This window comes from Acanthopagrus latus, chromosome 13 (assembly GCF_904848185.1).
Source record: "Acanthopagrus latus isolate v.2019 chromosome 13, fAcaLat1.1, whole genome shotgun sequence".
NCBI classification, from domain to species: Eukaryota; Metazoa; Chordata; class Actinopteri; order Spariformes; family Sparidae; genus Acanthopagrus; species Acanthopagrus latus.
Genome location: NC_051051.1, coordinates 3,118,231 through 3,135,934, shown reverse-complemented (window position 1 = coordinate 3,135,934; position 17,704 = coordinate 3,118,231). Strand labels below are relative to the sequence as shown.

Below are 17,704 nucleotides of genomic sequence, written 5' to 3'. Positions count from 1 at the left end.
TCTTAGTCACAAAAAAAACTTGTCATTGTTGACATTTTTGTTGAAAGATTCGATTGACGTCCAAACATGTTTTTCAAGGATGTACAGACAGCTGTGAAAATTCCCAGATGTTCAGTATGTAAACGTGTAAATTAAGAACAACAAATCATAAACGAAGCATGTGCCCAGGTATATTTCCCTGCTCTTCCTCCTCAGTCTGGACAAGAGTGTTATAGTTAAAGCTTTTAATTAGGTGCGACACCCTGTTAAAGGCTTTAATCATAACCGTGTGCAGACCTCGTCCCTCCAGAGCTCGTCCAATTGTCTTGTCAGTCTGAGCTTTGTGTTGGCTGATGTAAAGACATTCCTCTCATCCTCATCCTGGTCTCACGCCGCTGCACTCAGGAGACGTGTCATTGGTTGTTTCTGTTGTTGAGTTTCTGGATGAGTAATTGTATTTCGATCTCTACATTTAACAACTAAATTCAGTTTCAACTGGAAGTTAACTGGAAACCTTTCAGCACAGAATATTCATGTTAACTAAAAGAGATGGACTAAGACTATAATCGTATGATCTTCATAACAAATCAACTTGCATTCATTTTGAATTTGTTTTAAATTTGTTTTAAAATGAACATTAAAAACAGCAATGCTACAACACAGTCGACAGAATAAAATGCCAACAATTTCTCAGATATTGTGACTTTACGTTTCTTTATGTTGCAACTTTACACTTCTTTGGTCCTGTTAGGTTTGGGCAGAAGTCTGGAAAATATCTTGTTTGGGCTTTCCTGGTTCTGCTGTTTTATAAACACAACTGGAAACTGTTTGGGTGTTTTGTCAAAGATAGAGGTTTTTTTCACAGAGTTGTAATGCCACCACCATCCCCTCCAACTCCCGACACTGAACTCAGTTCATATACATGTAATGTGAAGGTGATATGAAATGTAAAATGCCAACATTTCATTCAGGAGACTGTGTTGAAAGTTAATGGCTCAGTGAAGCTCGATGTGAAGAAAACTAAACTGTTTGAAAGACAAACCAGAGATTTTGAGCTGACGGTGGAACTAAATTTCTCCAAAACCATAAATGTCTGCACCAAATTGCCTGGTGATCGATCCAACAATAGTTGAGACATCGAGTCTTGTCTGCTGTAAACAATGAACGTCTTTCTGAAAATTGAGAAATCACACTAAAGAAATGAGAGGTTTGACCTGCTGGTGACGCTAGAAAGAACGTCAGGGGATCAACAAAGCCAGTAGAGTTCTCAGAGAATCATTAATATCATGACAATCCATCTACCAGACTGGAGATATTTCAGGGCCGACTGACAGGCCAGTTGTGGTCCCTGGAGCCACACCGCCAAAGTGATGATAACAGTTATACTACATCACTGACAGAGTGATTAAATGAGACAAACACTTCTAATTCAATACTGAGATATTTATGTCACTGTAGAGAAACTGTGAACTCTGGACAATCTCTACACGTCAAATGAAGAAAATATATTTTATTTGAATTCCCTTCCAAGACCAACTGCTGTTTTATTTCACGTTGTATTGAAACACATCTCTGCTGACTCTCCGTGTGTAGTTTTACCTGTCCAATGTTTCATTTCAATAAAAATCCCCCCCGCTAAAAAAAAAAAAAAAGCTGGGTTGGAGGCATTGTTTCTGTCCAGCAGAGTCCGGCAGGCAGAGCTGAATGACTGAACACTTCAGTTATTTACTGTGTGTTGTTAATGTGCTGTACATGGCATTACTGTGAGATCAGTAACTCGCATTCTTTAAGAATCCCAACAGACCTCTTCTTTTCACATCTGGACTGTGGGATCTTGAAAAACCTTTCCTTTTATAGTTGTTCACTCTCTGTGTTTCTATTTTTGGCTGTTGTGATTTGTGAAACTGAACGTAGGTGCAGAAAAGTGTGAGAATTATGACCAAAGCTACATGCCTTTTGAATGAAGGGGTGTTTGTTATCAGCTGCAGAGAGACTGGAGCACAGAGCACAGGGTTGATGAGTGCTACACACAAACACACACATAAACACACTGAACATATGGACACACTCACACCTTTGTTTCTCTCGGCTTGTGTGGCATCTGATTCTATTTGTTAAACGTGATCCTGGTTATTGAATTACATTGTTTTTATTGAGTGCTGGCAAAGCGGAGGAAATCATGCCTCATTAGCTCTGAATGATGACTCACAAATTCCACAAATTCTGTCATCTGTTAGAGTCCAAAACAACGAAAACACCTTTCAACACTAGAGCTGCAATGTATGAGAATTTTAGTTTGAAAACAATATTAAAAAAAAAAAGACTAAACATCTTTGTACTGTGTCACAGAGACATCTACTGAAGTTAGCATGCTAACCAGCTAGCTACTGCCTGTCCTGTCTTTTAATACCACTTTGTACCTGTACCTTCTACCTGGTCCAGGTAAACTGCTTAACTTGGAATCATTTCAAAAGCACAATGTTTCTGTGTGTAAGGTGTATATGTACCTGCTGGTGGAGCGGCAGGAGGAGCTGGAGCCGGAGTCGGAGCCGGCGTAGGACCTGGAGCTGGATTCGGACCAGGTGGAACTGGAACGGGATTTGGCCCTGGAGGGGCTGGTACTGGATTTCAGCCTGGTGGAGGAGCTGGACCAGGAGCAGGTGGAGCTGGTGCTGGTCTAGGAGGCTTTGGACCAGGAGCCGGTGGAGGTGGATGTCACTTGTGTTTTCTGTAAAAAAAAATTATAAACGCTGATAGTGTCACTTACAGAACAGAACTTGTTTAAATGACATGAGTTGCTGGAGGAGCTCCAGGTTACAACCCAGGAAAAACAGAAGTTCTATTCTTTTTGTCTTATAGATAATAAGTCCCTCAAGTTGATTTTAACCACAAGAAACAATCTGGCATAAATATTTGTGCAATGCGTTGATGATTTCGCTTCTGTACCGATCTGCCAGGTTTGTCTTCATCTACATGTGTGTTACATCTTTGTACGTGTTTTCAACTCACAATGTCCCGATATCCATATTCCTTAGGCGGCTATGGTGGTCAAGGACCGGGAGGATTTGGCCCAGGAGGATTCGGCCCTGGAGGAGTTGGTCCAGGAGGATTCGGCCCTGGAGGAGTTGGACCTGGAGGAGTTGGACCAGGAGGATTCGGCCCTGGAGGAGTTGGACCGGGAGGATTTGGCCCAGGAGGAGTTGGACCTGGAGGAGTTGGTCCAGGAGGTGTCGGCCCTGGAGGATTCGGCCCTGGAGGAGTTGGTCCAGGAGGATTCGGCCCTGGAGGAGTTGGACCAGGAGGATTCGGCCCTGGAGGAGTTGGACCTGGAGGAGTTGGACCAGGTGGTGTTGGACCTGGAGGAGTTGGACCAGGAGGTGTCGGCCCAGGTGGAGTTGGACCAGGTGGTTTCAGACCCAGCACCTTTGGCCCAGGTGGTGGTGGACTCGGAGTCGGACCTGGAGGTGTTGGACCTGGAGGTGTTGGGGCTGGAGGTGTTGGACCTGGAGGTGTTGGACCTGGAGGTGTTGGGGCTGGTAAGATAAATATGACTGGTTGACATCTTGATTATTTACTTCTGTGCGTCTGTTGATTTGACTGCTATGACTGCTTCCCTCTTACAGGTGGAAAACCTCCGAAAACAGGTAAGACTTCCCTCCCATCTGCACTGATTTAAAATGGTGTTTTGTCATATGTCAAAGAAGAAACTTTAACTCTTTAGAGACAGTGAAGCTAAAACATCAGTTACAGTCAGGTGTGGAGGAACAAACATACAAACTATCATGATGGCTCTCACCTCTTTAAACAGATTGTTCTTGATATTTGTCTCCAGGTGGTGGCTATGGTGGTCGTGGAGGATTTGGAGCAGGACAGGGAGGTTTAGGAGGAGGACCAGGTGGTTTTGGACCAGGTGGTGCCGGTACTGGAGGCTATGGAACTGGGCCTGGAGGAGTGGGTCCAGGTGGTTTTGGACCAGGAGGCACTGGGACGGGTGGCCAAGGTACAGGTATGGAGTTTGTTGATATTTTTTGGGCTCATAAACATAAAATATTACACAAACACTGGCTGAACACATATTTTACAATTGGATGGCATCTTTATATATACATTTGTATTATTAAAATGTAGTCCAAGCTCATTACCTACAAACAGATTGCCTTCTGTGTTTACTTGCATCAAGCAACCTTCACAATAAGTGGAAGTTCCTTATACATGGATCAACGGTCAGCCCCTCTACAGAAAATATTGTTCCACTGGTCAATTCAATGAGGCAGGATACGGATTACATACATGTACCATTATTTCATTTCCTCTTTACCTCAAGGTTATAAGCTATTGTATAGGGGCCACCCACCCTCACACACACATGCACTGATAAAGGCTAATGCATTAGGTATGGCAGTTCCCTGATAAAGGACGGAAGTCATCACGTCAGTCAGAAAGACTGATTTGCTTTGGAATTTCAGGCCTCTCTGTTTTTCATCCGTTAAACATGCGGGTTGCCTGCGCAGGATGAGGAATGTTGGTGATAATATCCACACGCTTCTTAAGAGGTTAAGCCTTGGGGTTTATATGGAACCTTTTGAATTCCACCCATTATGCCGGTGGGTAAAAAACAGGTTAGTGTGAGAGCAGGAAACAGACTGTCACACTTTCCAGTTTACCAAGTCTGGCATACTCAGGCGAGCACAATATTTAATCTACGCTGCACAATAATTCCGACAAAGTGTTTGTGTTGCCCTGCTCCAGCCTGAAGAGTAAGACACAAACATCCTGGTTCACCTGAATAAACAATGGGAGACGCACTGTACTCTGCTGTAACTATCGTGTGTACCAGCTCCTCTCTAACACGGAGTTACAGTATTACATCTTGATCTTTCTGTCATTCTGGTCTCCTCATGATTTCACACAGTCATCTCCCCTCACAGGCTTCACTTCCCTCACTGCAGCCTTTGAATTGTTACTGAGCTATCTACAGTCAAACCCTGTATGAGATTTAGTTTTAAAGTCAAACATGCACACTTCAAAAAAATGCACAAAACCTTTCCGGAGAACAACTTAATCCTTGTGAGGTTTCTTTCGGGCAGCATTCAAACATGTATAACATTACAAAAGGGTGGCGTCACAAAGGGACACACTGAATTCATTAATGTATGATGTAGTGTATTGTTGTCACGAGAGCAAGTTTAGGAAGTACCCAGCACTGAGTCTGTTTTATCTGCTCATTAGGCCCTGGGGCAGGCGGTTTGGGTGGAGGAGTGCTTGGAGCAGGAGGCCTCGGGACCGGAAGGGGTCAGGGAGCTGGAACAGGCTACGGACCTGGAGGTCAGTGGTTTAGATTAGTCTACATGTGTATGTTTACATGACAATCAATCATCCTATCAGCAACAAGTGCATTAATTAATAAACATGCTGATAAAGTAAATCAACCTCCATGTGCTGTAATCTGATGCAGCTTTGAGAATCACTGAAGAGCATATTCAGTTTATTCACTGACAAATCTGCCTCCTCCTTTTAGTGTCGCACATCTGAAATTTATCACTGCAGCTGTGTTTATTTGTACCTATTCACTGTGTTATCCACTGCCTTTGTATAATTGCATTTATTATATTCAGAATACTTTATTCTATTCTAAAGCCTGACCAGGGACAAAGACTGCAAATTAGCTGAAGCTAGACATCTTATACGCATCACTTTTTCCCATGTTCTGTGGCAATGTTGTATGTATCTTCCCTGTTAAATAAACATTAAAATAAAATAAAAATGATTTGTGATTTTTTTATATTGTTTATCTTGAAGGATATCAAAACAAAATTTTTCTTGACCCAGGTGGATACGGAGGATATGGACCTGGTGGAACTGGTCCCAAACCACCTAAAACAGGTGACCACTTTTTACTTATGATCAGTAGTTTTGATCAATAAAATATGCTAACAAATGAATACTCTATTTTTTCACCTGAGGTGGAGGTACCGGTTATGGACCTGGTGGTGCAGGAACTGGGCCTGGAGGTGCTGGATTTGGGCCTGGTGGTGCAGGGTTCGGACCTGGCGGTGCAGGGGTTGGCCCCGGTGGTGCAGGTTTCGGACCTGGCGGTGCAGGTGTTGGGCCTGGTGGTGCAGGATTCGGACCTGGCGGTGCAGGAGTTGGGCCCGGTGGTGCAGGATTCGGACCTGGCGGTGCAGGAACTGGGCCTGGAGGTGCTGGATTTGGCCCCGGTGGTGCAGGGTTCGGACCCGGTGGTGCAGGGTTCGGACCTGGTGGTGCAGGAGTTGGGCCCGGTGGTGCAGGATTCGGACCTGGCGGTGCAGGTGTTGGGCCCGGTGGAGCAGGATTTGGACCTGGCGGCGCAGGAGTTGGGCCCGGTGGTGCAGGATTTGGACCTGGCGGCGCAGGTGTTGGGCCCGGTGGAGCAGGATTTGGACCTGGCGGCGCAGGTGTTGGGCCCGGTGGAGCAGGATTTGGACCTGGTGGTGCAGGAGTTGGGCCCGGTGGTGCAGGATTCGGACCTGGCGGCGCAGGTGTTGGGCCCGGTGGAGCAGGATTCGGACCTGGTGGTGCAGGAGTTGGGCCCGGTGGTGCAGGATTTGGACCTGGCGGTGCAGGTGTTGGGCCTGGTGGAGCAGGAGTAGGTCCAGGAGGAGGTACATAATATCAATTAAATTACACTATACTGAATGCAACAACATAAACATGTTACAACACGTGTGTATTCTACAACATTTACATTAGTTAAAACAGTGTATGTTGTATTTCTATTGAACATCTACGCATACAATTATGATATGTTTCAAAAAGACAACTCTAAGAACTAGCAGGTTAATAAAACAGGCTGTTTTAGTTCTGTGATAAAGTTAGTTCTTGTCTTTTTACCCGTTTCATGTTTTAGCTCCATTGCTGCCTCAGACGGGTACTGCTGGGGTCGGGCCTGGAGGAAAGACCTCTGGTAAAGCATCTAAACAAGTCCCAGGTAAACTGCAAAAGAAGAAAACCACTTTGTTACTAAAGGATGCACAACACCGGTTCTGTTCATTGGTCATGATCAACCAAAAACACAGTTTCTGTGGGTTCTTAATTATTATATGATGTCACACAGGAGTTGGGGTGCCTGGACTCTATCAGGGTGGATATGTACCAGGCCAAGGTAAACTGAAACACAAAAACATTCAACAAACACACAAAAGCACATTTTGAAACTATACAAAAACATATCATGTGAGGAGTGAGCGTGTTTAGTTGCAACAATTGTGGGATTTTTTCCTGGAAAGGTTTTGGAGGCCGTGGCGTTCTCCCTGGGGTGGCCACAGGAGCTGGAGTTGGGCCTCAGACCGGTTTGTTAATGCACTCTATGTTTATAAATCTCGAAAAATACCGTCTTAGTGGGTACACATGCCTAAAAATAAAACATTTTACCTTGTTCCTCACAGGAGTACTCGGTCAGGGTGCTGGACAAGGAGGGACAGGCAGTAAGAGTCATAAGTCCTAAACTGTGTTATATGACAAGCAGAACTTTATACATAATAAATGTCATCACAGGCTGAAATTCAGTATATTACATGTTGGACATTTCTACCATTAGATGGTCGTGGACAGCAGCTGCCTGGCGTTTTCCGTGGTTACCCTCTCATAACACCAAAATCAGGTACACAGGAACCAGCAATGGGCCGAACCGTGCAGCTGCACGTAGAGTTACATGACGTTAGTGATGAATGTAAAGTAAAGGTAATGTTTTCTGTTGTTTACAGGGTCGGGAAAATCAAAGAAGAATCCAGCCAAGGCTGCAGCTAAATACGGTAATGACACATAAGTGTTGCAAAAATAACTGGCATGAGGCATCAGCATCATATAACTGTAACTCTGTAGTGACATTTTTATAAGTTCACCTGTTTGTTTGCTCAACCAGGTGGAGCTGGCGCTGGAGGAGGTGCACTTGGTCAAGGAGGCGCTTTGGGGGTTGGGGCTGGAAGACTCCCTGGAGGAGGACCTGGAGCTGTACCTGGATTTGGAGGTGGAGGTGGAGCTGGAACAGGCGGAGGACCTGGATTTGGTAAATCTCGAGTTATGCACCGTGGTAACATGATAAATAAGTAGTGAGTGAATTCAACAACCTCTGTCAGGCCACAGCTGAGAGACACTCAAATTGCCTTTTCTCTCCAGGTCAGCCAGGCGGTGTAGGCCCTGGCACAGCTGGAGGACCAGGTGGAGGAGTTGGAGTTGGTCCTGGCACAGGAGGGGTTGGAACCGGTGGTGGCTATGGATTTGGTCCAGGTGGGGCAGCTGGAGGCCTTGGAGGTGGAGGACCAGGAGGAGGAGCTGGCCTTGGCCCAGGATTGGGACCTGGTGGTGTTGGTTTTGGTCCAGGTGGTGCTGGCATTGGGCCTGGAGGAGCAGGTTATGGGCCAGGTAGAACTGGAACTGGATTGGGAGGAGCAGGAACAGGACCTGGAGGTAATTATGAGTCAGCATATTTAGGGTTTTGAAAAATTTATCCATTAATAAACAAGGACAAATATTTAATTATGATATTATGTTTCAGGGTATGACGCCAGCGCCAAAGCCCGTAAATATGGTAAGAATGATTATGTAACTGAAGAGCTGTGCAACTGTAGAATTAATGTATGATTGTATTTAACAAAGAATATCAGACTACATAAAACATGACTGTTCCTCCACTCACAGGCATGTTAAGTGGAGCACTTGGAGGTACAGGCGCTGGAGTCAGGCCTGGTGGTGCTGGTGCAGGCTATGGACCAGGAGGTGTTGGACCAGGTGGTGCTGGTACAGGCTATGGACCAGGTGGAGTTGGACCAGGTGGTGCTGGTACCGGCTATGGACCAGGTGGTGCTGGTACAGGCTATGGACCAGGTGGAGTTGGACCAGGTGGTGCTGGTACCGGCTATGGACCAGGTGGAGTTGGACCAGGTGGTGCTGGTACAGGCTATGGACCAGGTGGAGTTGGACCAGGTGGTGCTGGTACCGGCTATGGACCAGGTGGTGCTGGTACAGGCTATGGACCAGGTGGAGTTGGACCAGGTGGTGCTGGTACCGGCTATGGACCAGGTGGAGTTGGACCAGGTGGTGCTGGTACAGGCTATGGACCCGGAGGAGTTGGACCAGGCGGAGTCAGACCTGGTGGTGCTGGTACCGGCTATGGACCAGATGGAGTTGGACCAGGTGGAGTTGGACCTGGTGGTGCTGGTACAGGCTATGGCCCAGGGGGAGTTGGACCTGGTGGTGCTGGTACAGGCTATGGCCCAGGGGGAGTTGGACCTGGTGGTGCTGGTACAGGCTACGGACCAGGCGGAGCTGGAACTGGAGGAGTTGGACCAGGTGGTGCTGGTACCGGCTATGGACCAGGTGGAGTTGGACCTGGTGGTGCCGGCTATGGACCAGGAGGTAGGATGATAGATGACGACAGATTAAATGAGGACTTCGGCCTGACTTGTTAATAACGGGCTCTAAATATATTTTTCCGTGTCTGTATTTGCAGGTTATGCTGGAGCCAAAGCGCGAAAATATGGTGAGAGACAACTTAAAAAATAAATATGAACCATATGAAAGAATATTATTTTCTGATAGATAAAATATTTTCTGCTCTCTGCAGGTCTGCCTGGAGGTGCTGGAGGGGCCCTGGGTGCAGGAGGACTTGGTGGTGGGGCTGGGCCTGGCACTGGGCTTGGAGTTGGAGGAGGGGTCCCTGGGAGAGGTGTTGGACTAGGAACTGGTGGTGGACCTGGAGCAGGACTTGGGACTGGGGGGGTACCCGGTTCTGGTGTTGTAACGGGAGGTGGACCTGGTGGCTTTGGACCAGGCGGTGCTGGAGGTATGAACAGTAGAACAACGTTCTCACAGTTCTGCAGAAAAGACGTACATGCACGTTACAGTTTCAAAACCTTATTGTAACTTAGTGGTAGCTAATTAGTCACATATCACCTCTTGCTGATCCTCTTTGCAGTTGCTATTGTTAATATTAAAGTATTGATTAGTGAAGATTTAACAGCAGCATACTGCAACTGTAACAGCCCGGTCAGAATTACAAGGCTGAATGAGAAGTTGTGTCTGTTTGCTCATCAATATTATTACTGAACCAACATGTACCTGTTTACATATTTGCTCTTTGGTAGGGCTTCCTGGTGGAGGTGGGACAGGACGAACAGGATATGGACCTGGTGGATATGGGCCTGGTGGATATGGGCCTGGTGGATATGGGCCTGGAGCTGGTTACGGACCAGGTGGAGGCTATGGTGTAGGACCAGGAGCTGGATATGGAACAGGTTCAAGGAGCAATTTCAATTTCAACCAAGATAAATTTTGTAAAACTCAGACTAAGCTTGCAGGAATCCCTAAATTCAACGATTTGTGTCAATAACAGGCTATGGAGCCGGATCAAAACCTGCTAAATATGGTATTAAAATATCTTTTATATTGGTTTCATAAAACATGGTGATGGATGTTTAATCCAAATTCGAGTAAAAATTCATTTGTTTTCATTTCATCCTGGCATAGGTCCAGGTGGAGCCGGTGCTGGTGGGGTCCTTGGAGGCGGAGCAGGACGAGGTGATGAGTTGTCATTGATGATATCAAACATTTTCCTGTTAACACTGATTCTTTCCTCTATTTTTCTGATATTTTTACAGATGATATTCTCTCCAAACTCTCCTGCATGTGTTTACTATACATTTGTGATCTTGTGTCATTTTACAGGTGGTTATGGACCAGGAGGCTTTGGACCGGGCACAGGAGGTCTAGGTTGGTCTTCAGTAGAGTTTTAGTGTAGTGCAGTAGTTCTAAATCATCACTTTTAGGTATGAACTCTTTATTGACCTTTATTGTTTATCTGCACCAATTACAGCAACAAGTCTCATTTATCAAGCTGAAAATATGGTTGGCATTTTTAAGACAATATGCCATTATATAGCTGCTTATTAATGAAGATGTGGTATAAAGGAATTTTGCTGTTTGCGGTCCCTATTTTTTTTACCTGTTAAAAAGGCGAGACTTCACTGCCATTTTCTCAAAAGGGTTTATCAATGACAATCTGTTGACCATTGCTGTCGAGTCCTGTTTCGATGTCACAGGACATGCTGGGAAATGACACTAGATATCCAGAAATCTCAGTCAGGAAACATGATTTTGCATTTTATCTTATCTGTACACATGTTTAATTATTGTGTTTTTATTCACACCACATCATCTTATTTGTTGTCATCCTCAGGCTACGGTACAGCTGGCTCTAAAGCTGCCAAGTACGGTTAGTGTGACATTATGTGTTTATCATGCAGTTAATTGAACTGAGGAACAGAGCCGTCTATACGTAAATCCTTTAAACTGAACAGAGAACTTCTTTTATAAACCGCAGGGAAACCTGGTGGAGTTCTGCCTGGAGTAGGAACAGGAACTGGCACTGCAGGAACTGGCACAGGGACCGGCACTGCAGGAACTGGTACTGCTGGAACTGGTACAGGGATTGGCACTGCAGGAACTGGTACTGCTGGAACTGGTACCGGCACTGCTGGAACTGGCACTGGGACTGGCACAGCTGGACCTGGTACAGGGACTGGCACAGCTGGACCTGGTACAGGGACTGGCACAGCTGGACCTGGTACAGGGACTGGCACTGGTGATTCAGTGAATGGCACCAGCACAACAGCTGGACCCAGTGGTAAGCTCCTGTTTCCAAGGTTAAAAACACACATTTTGGTTACGATTAATGATTAATTACTGTGTCATGATCTATGTTGTGCTGGATCAGGGGGAGGACTTGGAGCCACAGGAGGCACACCACCTCCATCTGAAGGTATCTGTACACTGTTAGCACAAAGATGATGATGGCAAAAACATATTTTTAATCACGTATTACCACAACAATACATATACTCACATACTATAAATATAGTTCTAATATAAAATATGCCCAACAAGGATAGAAAAGACAGTGATGATATCCAAAATAAAGGATGAAGAAAGAGAAAACCAGCTTTTCGAAAAAGAACTATACATTTTTTCAGGACTGCAGATGTTTTAGTCTCACCTCCTATTTATTTTTGACTTGATACAACTGTTTATTGTGTTTTTTTAACTTCCCATGTGATCATCGTATATGATTATTTAGCATAGAATACTATTTTTCCTATTTTAAACTTCAGTCCTTTTATATTTTGCCCTTATTCCAGGTGATGGCACTGTGATAGAGGGGTCTGGAAGTTCTGGAGGAGAAGGTGTGTTTAAACTTGCTGGATTCTTGAGAAACTGTCTTTTCTTACCTTGAATTAGCACAGATGTTGTGCATAGATGATAACAATTATCACAAACAACACAAACACTAAAACACAGATCCAATGATGCAATGATCTGAAAGTCACAGAAGATGGTCCAAGTGGTGAACACCTGTGAACACAAAGGAACAAAATACTAAAATGTTAAAATACAATCTCCTGGAAAATATAAAACCCATTGTTCTGAGTAATGTGAACATATTTATTCAATATTGCATCGAATATCCTGTTGAGTTAACAAGTAAAAAGTATATCACACCAATATTAAACAGGAGGTACTGGTGTAGCTGGCAGACCAGTGGGTGCAGGAGGTGATGGAGACGCCCTGGGTGGAACAGGAATCCCCATCATTGGAGCAAAACCAGGTATTTTGTTCATCTATGCAACAATATCAGACAACCTATGAATGCCAGCTAAAGTCTTTATAAATGATCAAATTAACAAATTAATTCAGGAGAGTTTTTAATGTATTATTAGCTAAACTTTGCTGTCTGAAACTACTAAATTTAGAATTCTGTTGTCTCAGATGTGTTGTCTTCCCGCTTTGAAGTTTTTTTTGTTTATTTTTTTTTCAAATTATCTTTAATAAACAGGACTCGGTGGGAGAGACGTTCCAGGTCAGTGTTTCATAACCAGAGCCTCTGCATGTTTGTTTACCATCACTGCATATTCATTCATTTCAATCAAAGTCCATCTGTGGGTATGTACACTAAGGAGTAAGCCCGGGTACATGTTTTGGTTCTGTATCTGTCTTTCTCTGCTTGACTGTTAATCTCACATAGCATTGTTCATATTTCATGTAATTTGGTGGAAGGCCATGGTGTTTCGATTATGGTGTAGACACTGACATCTGGTGGCCACTTATAAGCCACTTTTCACCTGACTGTTGAGATTTTTCTCGAAGTTTTTCTCATCCAGCATCCAGGAATCTTTCAATTTTATTTATTTATTTATTTATTTTTTAATCCACATTTCTTAAGCAACTTCCTTCTCAACGAAATTCACCATCTAACAACTTTGTCTCTAATTGTTTTTTTTATATGCCTCACTGTTAAACAGTTACTGTTAATATTTTCAACGTGAGTAAATAATTTAAACATACAAAGCATTATTGTGTGACCACTGATCCTTAAGTTTCAACCCAGTTGGCTCAGACAACACCTGAGCAATTTTTCCTGAACTTAAAGTGATTAAATATTTTCACAGTGTCCTGACGGGGATAAATTTCCAAATAAAAAAAAATTGTAAAGGCATGATATCTTACATGGCTTTAATTCTGATGGTATTATTGAACTGTTTTCCTAATTGGTTGAAGCACCGCATGTGATATCTACATGGGATCAACGAAATGTGTGAAAAATTAACAAGACTTATGCTCTCATGTTCTAGGTTCCACAGGAGCTTCCCCTGGTAAGCTGACACAGAAAGGATACTGCACACTGAGATGTTACTGTTACTGTTGTCACTGAGGTTAAAGGATGTTGCTATACAGTAAAGTGCTATGGATCTTTAAATAGATTTACCCTAATCTAAAAGTAACATCTATTTAATATGATAGAGTTGCATTACACTCCATCACAAATGCTTTTAATGTTTTTGTATTTCTGTCTTTACAGTTGGAGGTGGTTCTGTACAACCAACTGGTACGTACACTTTCCTCTGTAAAGTGCTTGTATGTATATTGTTTAAGGATTTCTTGAAACAGTATTAGTACTCTTGTTTTAAACTGATGGAACAGGTGTTGGTACATCATATATAGTAGAGTATATTTCCACATAATTTTGCAGGTTCTGATGGTGATCTCTCAAGTGGGACACTGCCTGGAGCCAGGCCCATCAAACCCCCTGGTGAATAACCTAAAATCTAATTGATTTCTAGTAAAATTGCTTAATTTTAGTGTTTTGCTATAACCAAACTGCAACTCATCTAAGGGAAAACACAAGTAGCACAATGTATTGCCTCCAATGACTGACAATTATCGGCCATTTATCAAAGTATGAATGTGAAATTGAGTGTAATATGGGACCTTTAATTCTAATATAAATGACAGGTCTGGTTTCCTTCTGTCTGCAGGTGTCCCCAGAGGTGACACGCCAGGTGAAGGAGATGGAGAGGGAGGCCCTGATGGAGAGAGAGGTGTCACGGGAGGCACAGGTGGAGGACCAGGAGGAGTCGGAGGGAGCCCGACCAGTGCAGATGGAATAGGGGGTGTGTCAGGTGGCATAACAGGAGGGGGAAGAGGAGACAGTCCGACCGGAACTGGAGTTGGACCAGGAGGTCAAGCTAGTGGAGCAGGGGGAACACCACAACCACCCAAAGGTGCCATTATTGATATCTGAGTATACAAAACAACTTGTAACAATGAAGGATCATCTCTATTTACTGAGGAACATTATCTATTGTATCTGTTCACTTTTTAAATGTAGCAACTGATGGGACTGTAGCAGGAGGTGTAGGTGTTGGACCTGGTGGAGTTGGTGGGGTGGCAGGAGGAGGCACTGGGGCAGCTGGAGGCGGCCCAGGAGGAGTTGGGGGCGGTCCTGGGGCAGCTGGAGGCGGCCCAGGAGGAGTTGGAGGCGGTCCTGGGGCAGCTGGAGGCGGCCCAGGAGGAGTTGGAGGCGGTCCTGGGGCAGCTGGAGGAGGTCCTGGAGGAGCAGGTTTGGTACCTGGTGCTGGTGGACCTGGTGGAGTAGGAGCACGACCTTATAAACCTGGAAAAAGTGAGTTGCTATCATGTTTGGATAATCATTCTAAACCTGCATGCTGATATCACAATGACACTAAGATTTCTTACTATCCATCGTAGGCTATGGTGCTGGAGGAGCTGGAGTTCTACCAGGTGGAGGTATACTCCACTATCTATACATTCAAAAAGATGACTGAAACTTAAAGAGTATATATACTATGTGTCTTTTAAATATTTCTTTTGTTTTAATTTGATGTCAGGCATTCGTTACCCAACTGGAGCTGGAGTAGGACAGGGCGCAGGAAAACAGGGCAAAGGTTCTAAATACTGTCAACAATACTCTGTTCTGATTTATTCTGGCTGCAGCAATGAAAAAGTAAACATAATGCATCTAATGTTTTTATCTTGCTATCAGTATATGGGACTCGTGGAGCAGGAGGCCAGGGTGGGTTTGGACCTGGTGGTTATGGAGTTGGTCCTGGTGGCTTTGGTGCTGGTCCAGGAGGCTATGGTGCAGGACCTGGAGGTTATGGGACTGGCCCAGGTGGATATGGAGCTGGACCTGGAGGCTATGGAGGCAGCAGAGGTGTTGGGGGTGGTCCTGGGGGTGCCGGAACCCTCGGCGTTGGAGGGGTTGGACCTGGAGGTGTGGGAGGAGGAGGAGGAGGAGCAGGCCCTGGTGGAGTTGGTGGAGGATATGGTGGTGGTGTAGGCCCTGGTGGTAAGTTCAATTGAATGTAATTTTACTAAATATGTTTAATTTTGATGAAAATAACATAACAAATCTTAAAAGGATGTAATTTACATAGGTTTATTCAATTTGTTCTGTTATACAGGTTCAAGATTTGGCACAGGTCCAGGACTGGGTACCGGAAAACCATCAAAAAGTAGGATAAGAACTGACCGATATACAAAGAAACCATATAAACACAAGGACCTACACAGCAAACTGACACTGAATCAATATTTGTTTTTAGGATATGGAGTCGGAGCTGGTGGTACCGGGGTAGGGCCAGGTGGATATGGGCCCAGCGGTGCAGGAACAGGGCTGGGTGGTGCCGGAACAAGGCCAGGAGGTTTCGGACCAGGAGGTGCTGGCACAGGAACCGGAGGATTTGGACCAGGTGGTGCTGGCACAGGACCAGGTGGTTTTGGACCAGGTGGTGCTGGCACAGGACCAGGTGGATTCGGACCAGGCGGCGCTGGCACAGGACCAGGTGGTTTTGGACCAGGTGGTGCTGGCACTGGCCCGGGTGGTTTTGGACCAGGCGGCGCTGGCACAGGACCAGGTGGATTCGGACCAGGCGGCGCTGGCACAGGACCAGGTGGTTTTGGACCAGGCGGCGCTGGCACAGGACCAGGTGGTTTTGGACCAGGTGGTGCTGGCACTGGCCCGGGTGGTTTTGGACCAGGCGGCGCTGGCACAGGACCAGGTGGATTCGGACCAGGCGGCGCTGGCACAGGACCAGGTGGATTCGGACCAGGTGTTTATCCTGCTGGAGGTCAAGGACTGGGGAAAAGAAAGCCAGCAAAATCAGGTCTAATGTTCATGTATTTTAACACTTACAACATATTGAATAATTATTATGTTTTATGATAATTCGAGCTGTTAACTCTTCTGACAGGCTATGGATCATCCTCACTGGGTGGAGCTGGCTATGGGCAAGGTGAGAAATTCCTTAAATCTATTACTTTAAGCCCTCTGAGATGTACAGATTGTTTGTGTTTGGCACAGTTCTTCTCTCAAGCAAAACTCCAAAATATGTCAGCATCAAACCAGATAAAGGTTATTTAAAAGCAATGCTGTGTTCTAGGTGCAGGGGTTGGACCAGGTGGTGCTGGCACAGGAACAGGCTTCGGACCAGGTGGAGCTGGCACAGGCACAGGAGGCTTTGGACCAGGTGGTGCTGGCACAGGAACAGGAGGCTTTGGACCAGGTGGTGCTGGCACAGGAACAGGTTTCGGACCAGGTGGTGTTGGCACAGGAACAGGTTTCGGACCAGGCGGTGCTGGCACAGGAACAGGAGGCTTCGGACCAGGTGGAGCTGGCACAGGAACAGGCTTCGGACCAGGTGGTGTTGGCACAGGAACAGGCTTCGGACCAGGTGGTGCTGGCACAGGAACAGGTTTCGGACCAGGCAGAGCTGGCACAGGAACAGGTTTCGGACCAGGTGGTGCTGGCACAGGAACAGGAGGCTTCGGGCTAGGTGGTGCTGGCACAGGAACAGGTTTCGGACCAGGTGGTGCTGGCACAGGAACAGGTGGTGTCAGGCCAGGAGGCCAAGGAATAGGAAAAAGAAAACCGTATAAATCTGGTTAGTAATGATCATATAGGCAAAAATATAAGGCAGGTGATTGAATGTCAATTGTTCTGATAGACACACCTGTTTGGTTTTATAAGAAAAGTAAACAGCAGAGCAATGTTTGAGTCTCTCTATCCCTTTCTCTCAGGTTACGGAGGAACCAGGTATGGATCAGGTAAGGTTCAGATTAGAATTAGGTATGATAAATATGTTTTTACCAGTATATATGTATCTTATACATTTGTTACCCAGCAGGAGTATTAGGAGGAGGCACAGGTGGTCCTGGTGGAGCTGGAGCTGGAACTGGAGCTGGACCTGGTGGTTTTGGCCCAGGAGGTGCTGGAACTGGTGGTTTTGGCCCAGGAGGTGCTGGAACTGGTAGTTTTGGCCCAGGAGGTGCTGGACCTGGTGGTTATGGGCCAGGAGGTGCTGGTACTGGCAGTTTTGGCCCAGGAGGTGCT

The 17,704-nt window shown here is 45.5% G+C and overlaps 1 protein-coding gene across 2 annotated transcripts; it reads left to right on the top strand.

Moving 5' to 3' along the window:
* Positions 1-8,688: 8,688 nt before the first annotated feature.
* On the top strand, positions 8,689-9,540 carry LOC119031352. 2 transcript variants are annotated; one of them, XM_037119772.1, is made up of 2 exons: positions 8,689-8,997; positions 9,040-9,540. In XM_037119772.1, the coding sequence occupies exons 1-2, from the start codon at positions 8,725-8,727 to the stop codon at positions 9,382-9,384; spliced, it is 618 nt and encodes a 205-aa protein (XP_036975667.1). In that variant the 5' UTR covers positions 8,689-8,724; the 3' UTR covers positions 9,385-9,540. The 2 variants fall into 2 exon arrangements, with proteins under 2 accessions (XP_036975667.1, XP_036975666.1); XM_037119771.1 differs by having other exon boundaries at positions 8,689-9,306; positions 9,349-9,540.
* The last annotated feature ends 8,164 nt before the right edge of the window (positions 9,541-17,704 follow it).

What these genes read in the sequence shown, in the direction of transcription:
- LOC119031352 (XM_037119772.1), top strand. Translation starts at nt 8,725, where the DNA reads ATGGACCAGGAGGTGTTGGACCAGGTGGTGCTGGTACAGGCTATGGAC. An exon ending in TGGTACAGGCTATGGACCAG is followed by an intron (nt 8,998 to 9,039) that starts GTGGAGTTGGAC and finishes GCTATGGACCAG; the next exon opens with GTGGAGTTGGACCAGGTGGT.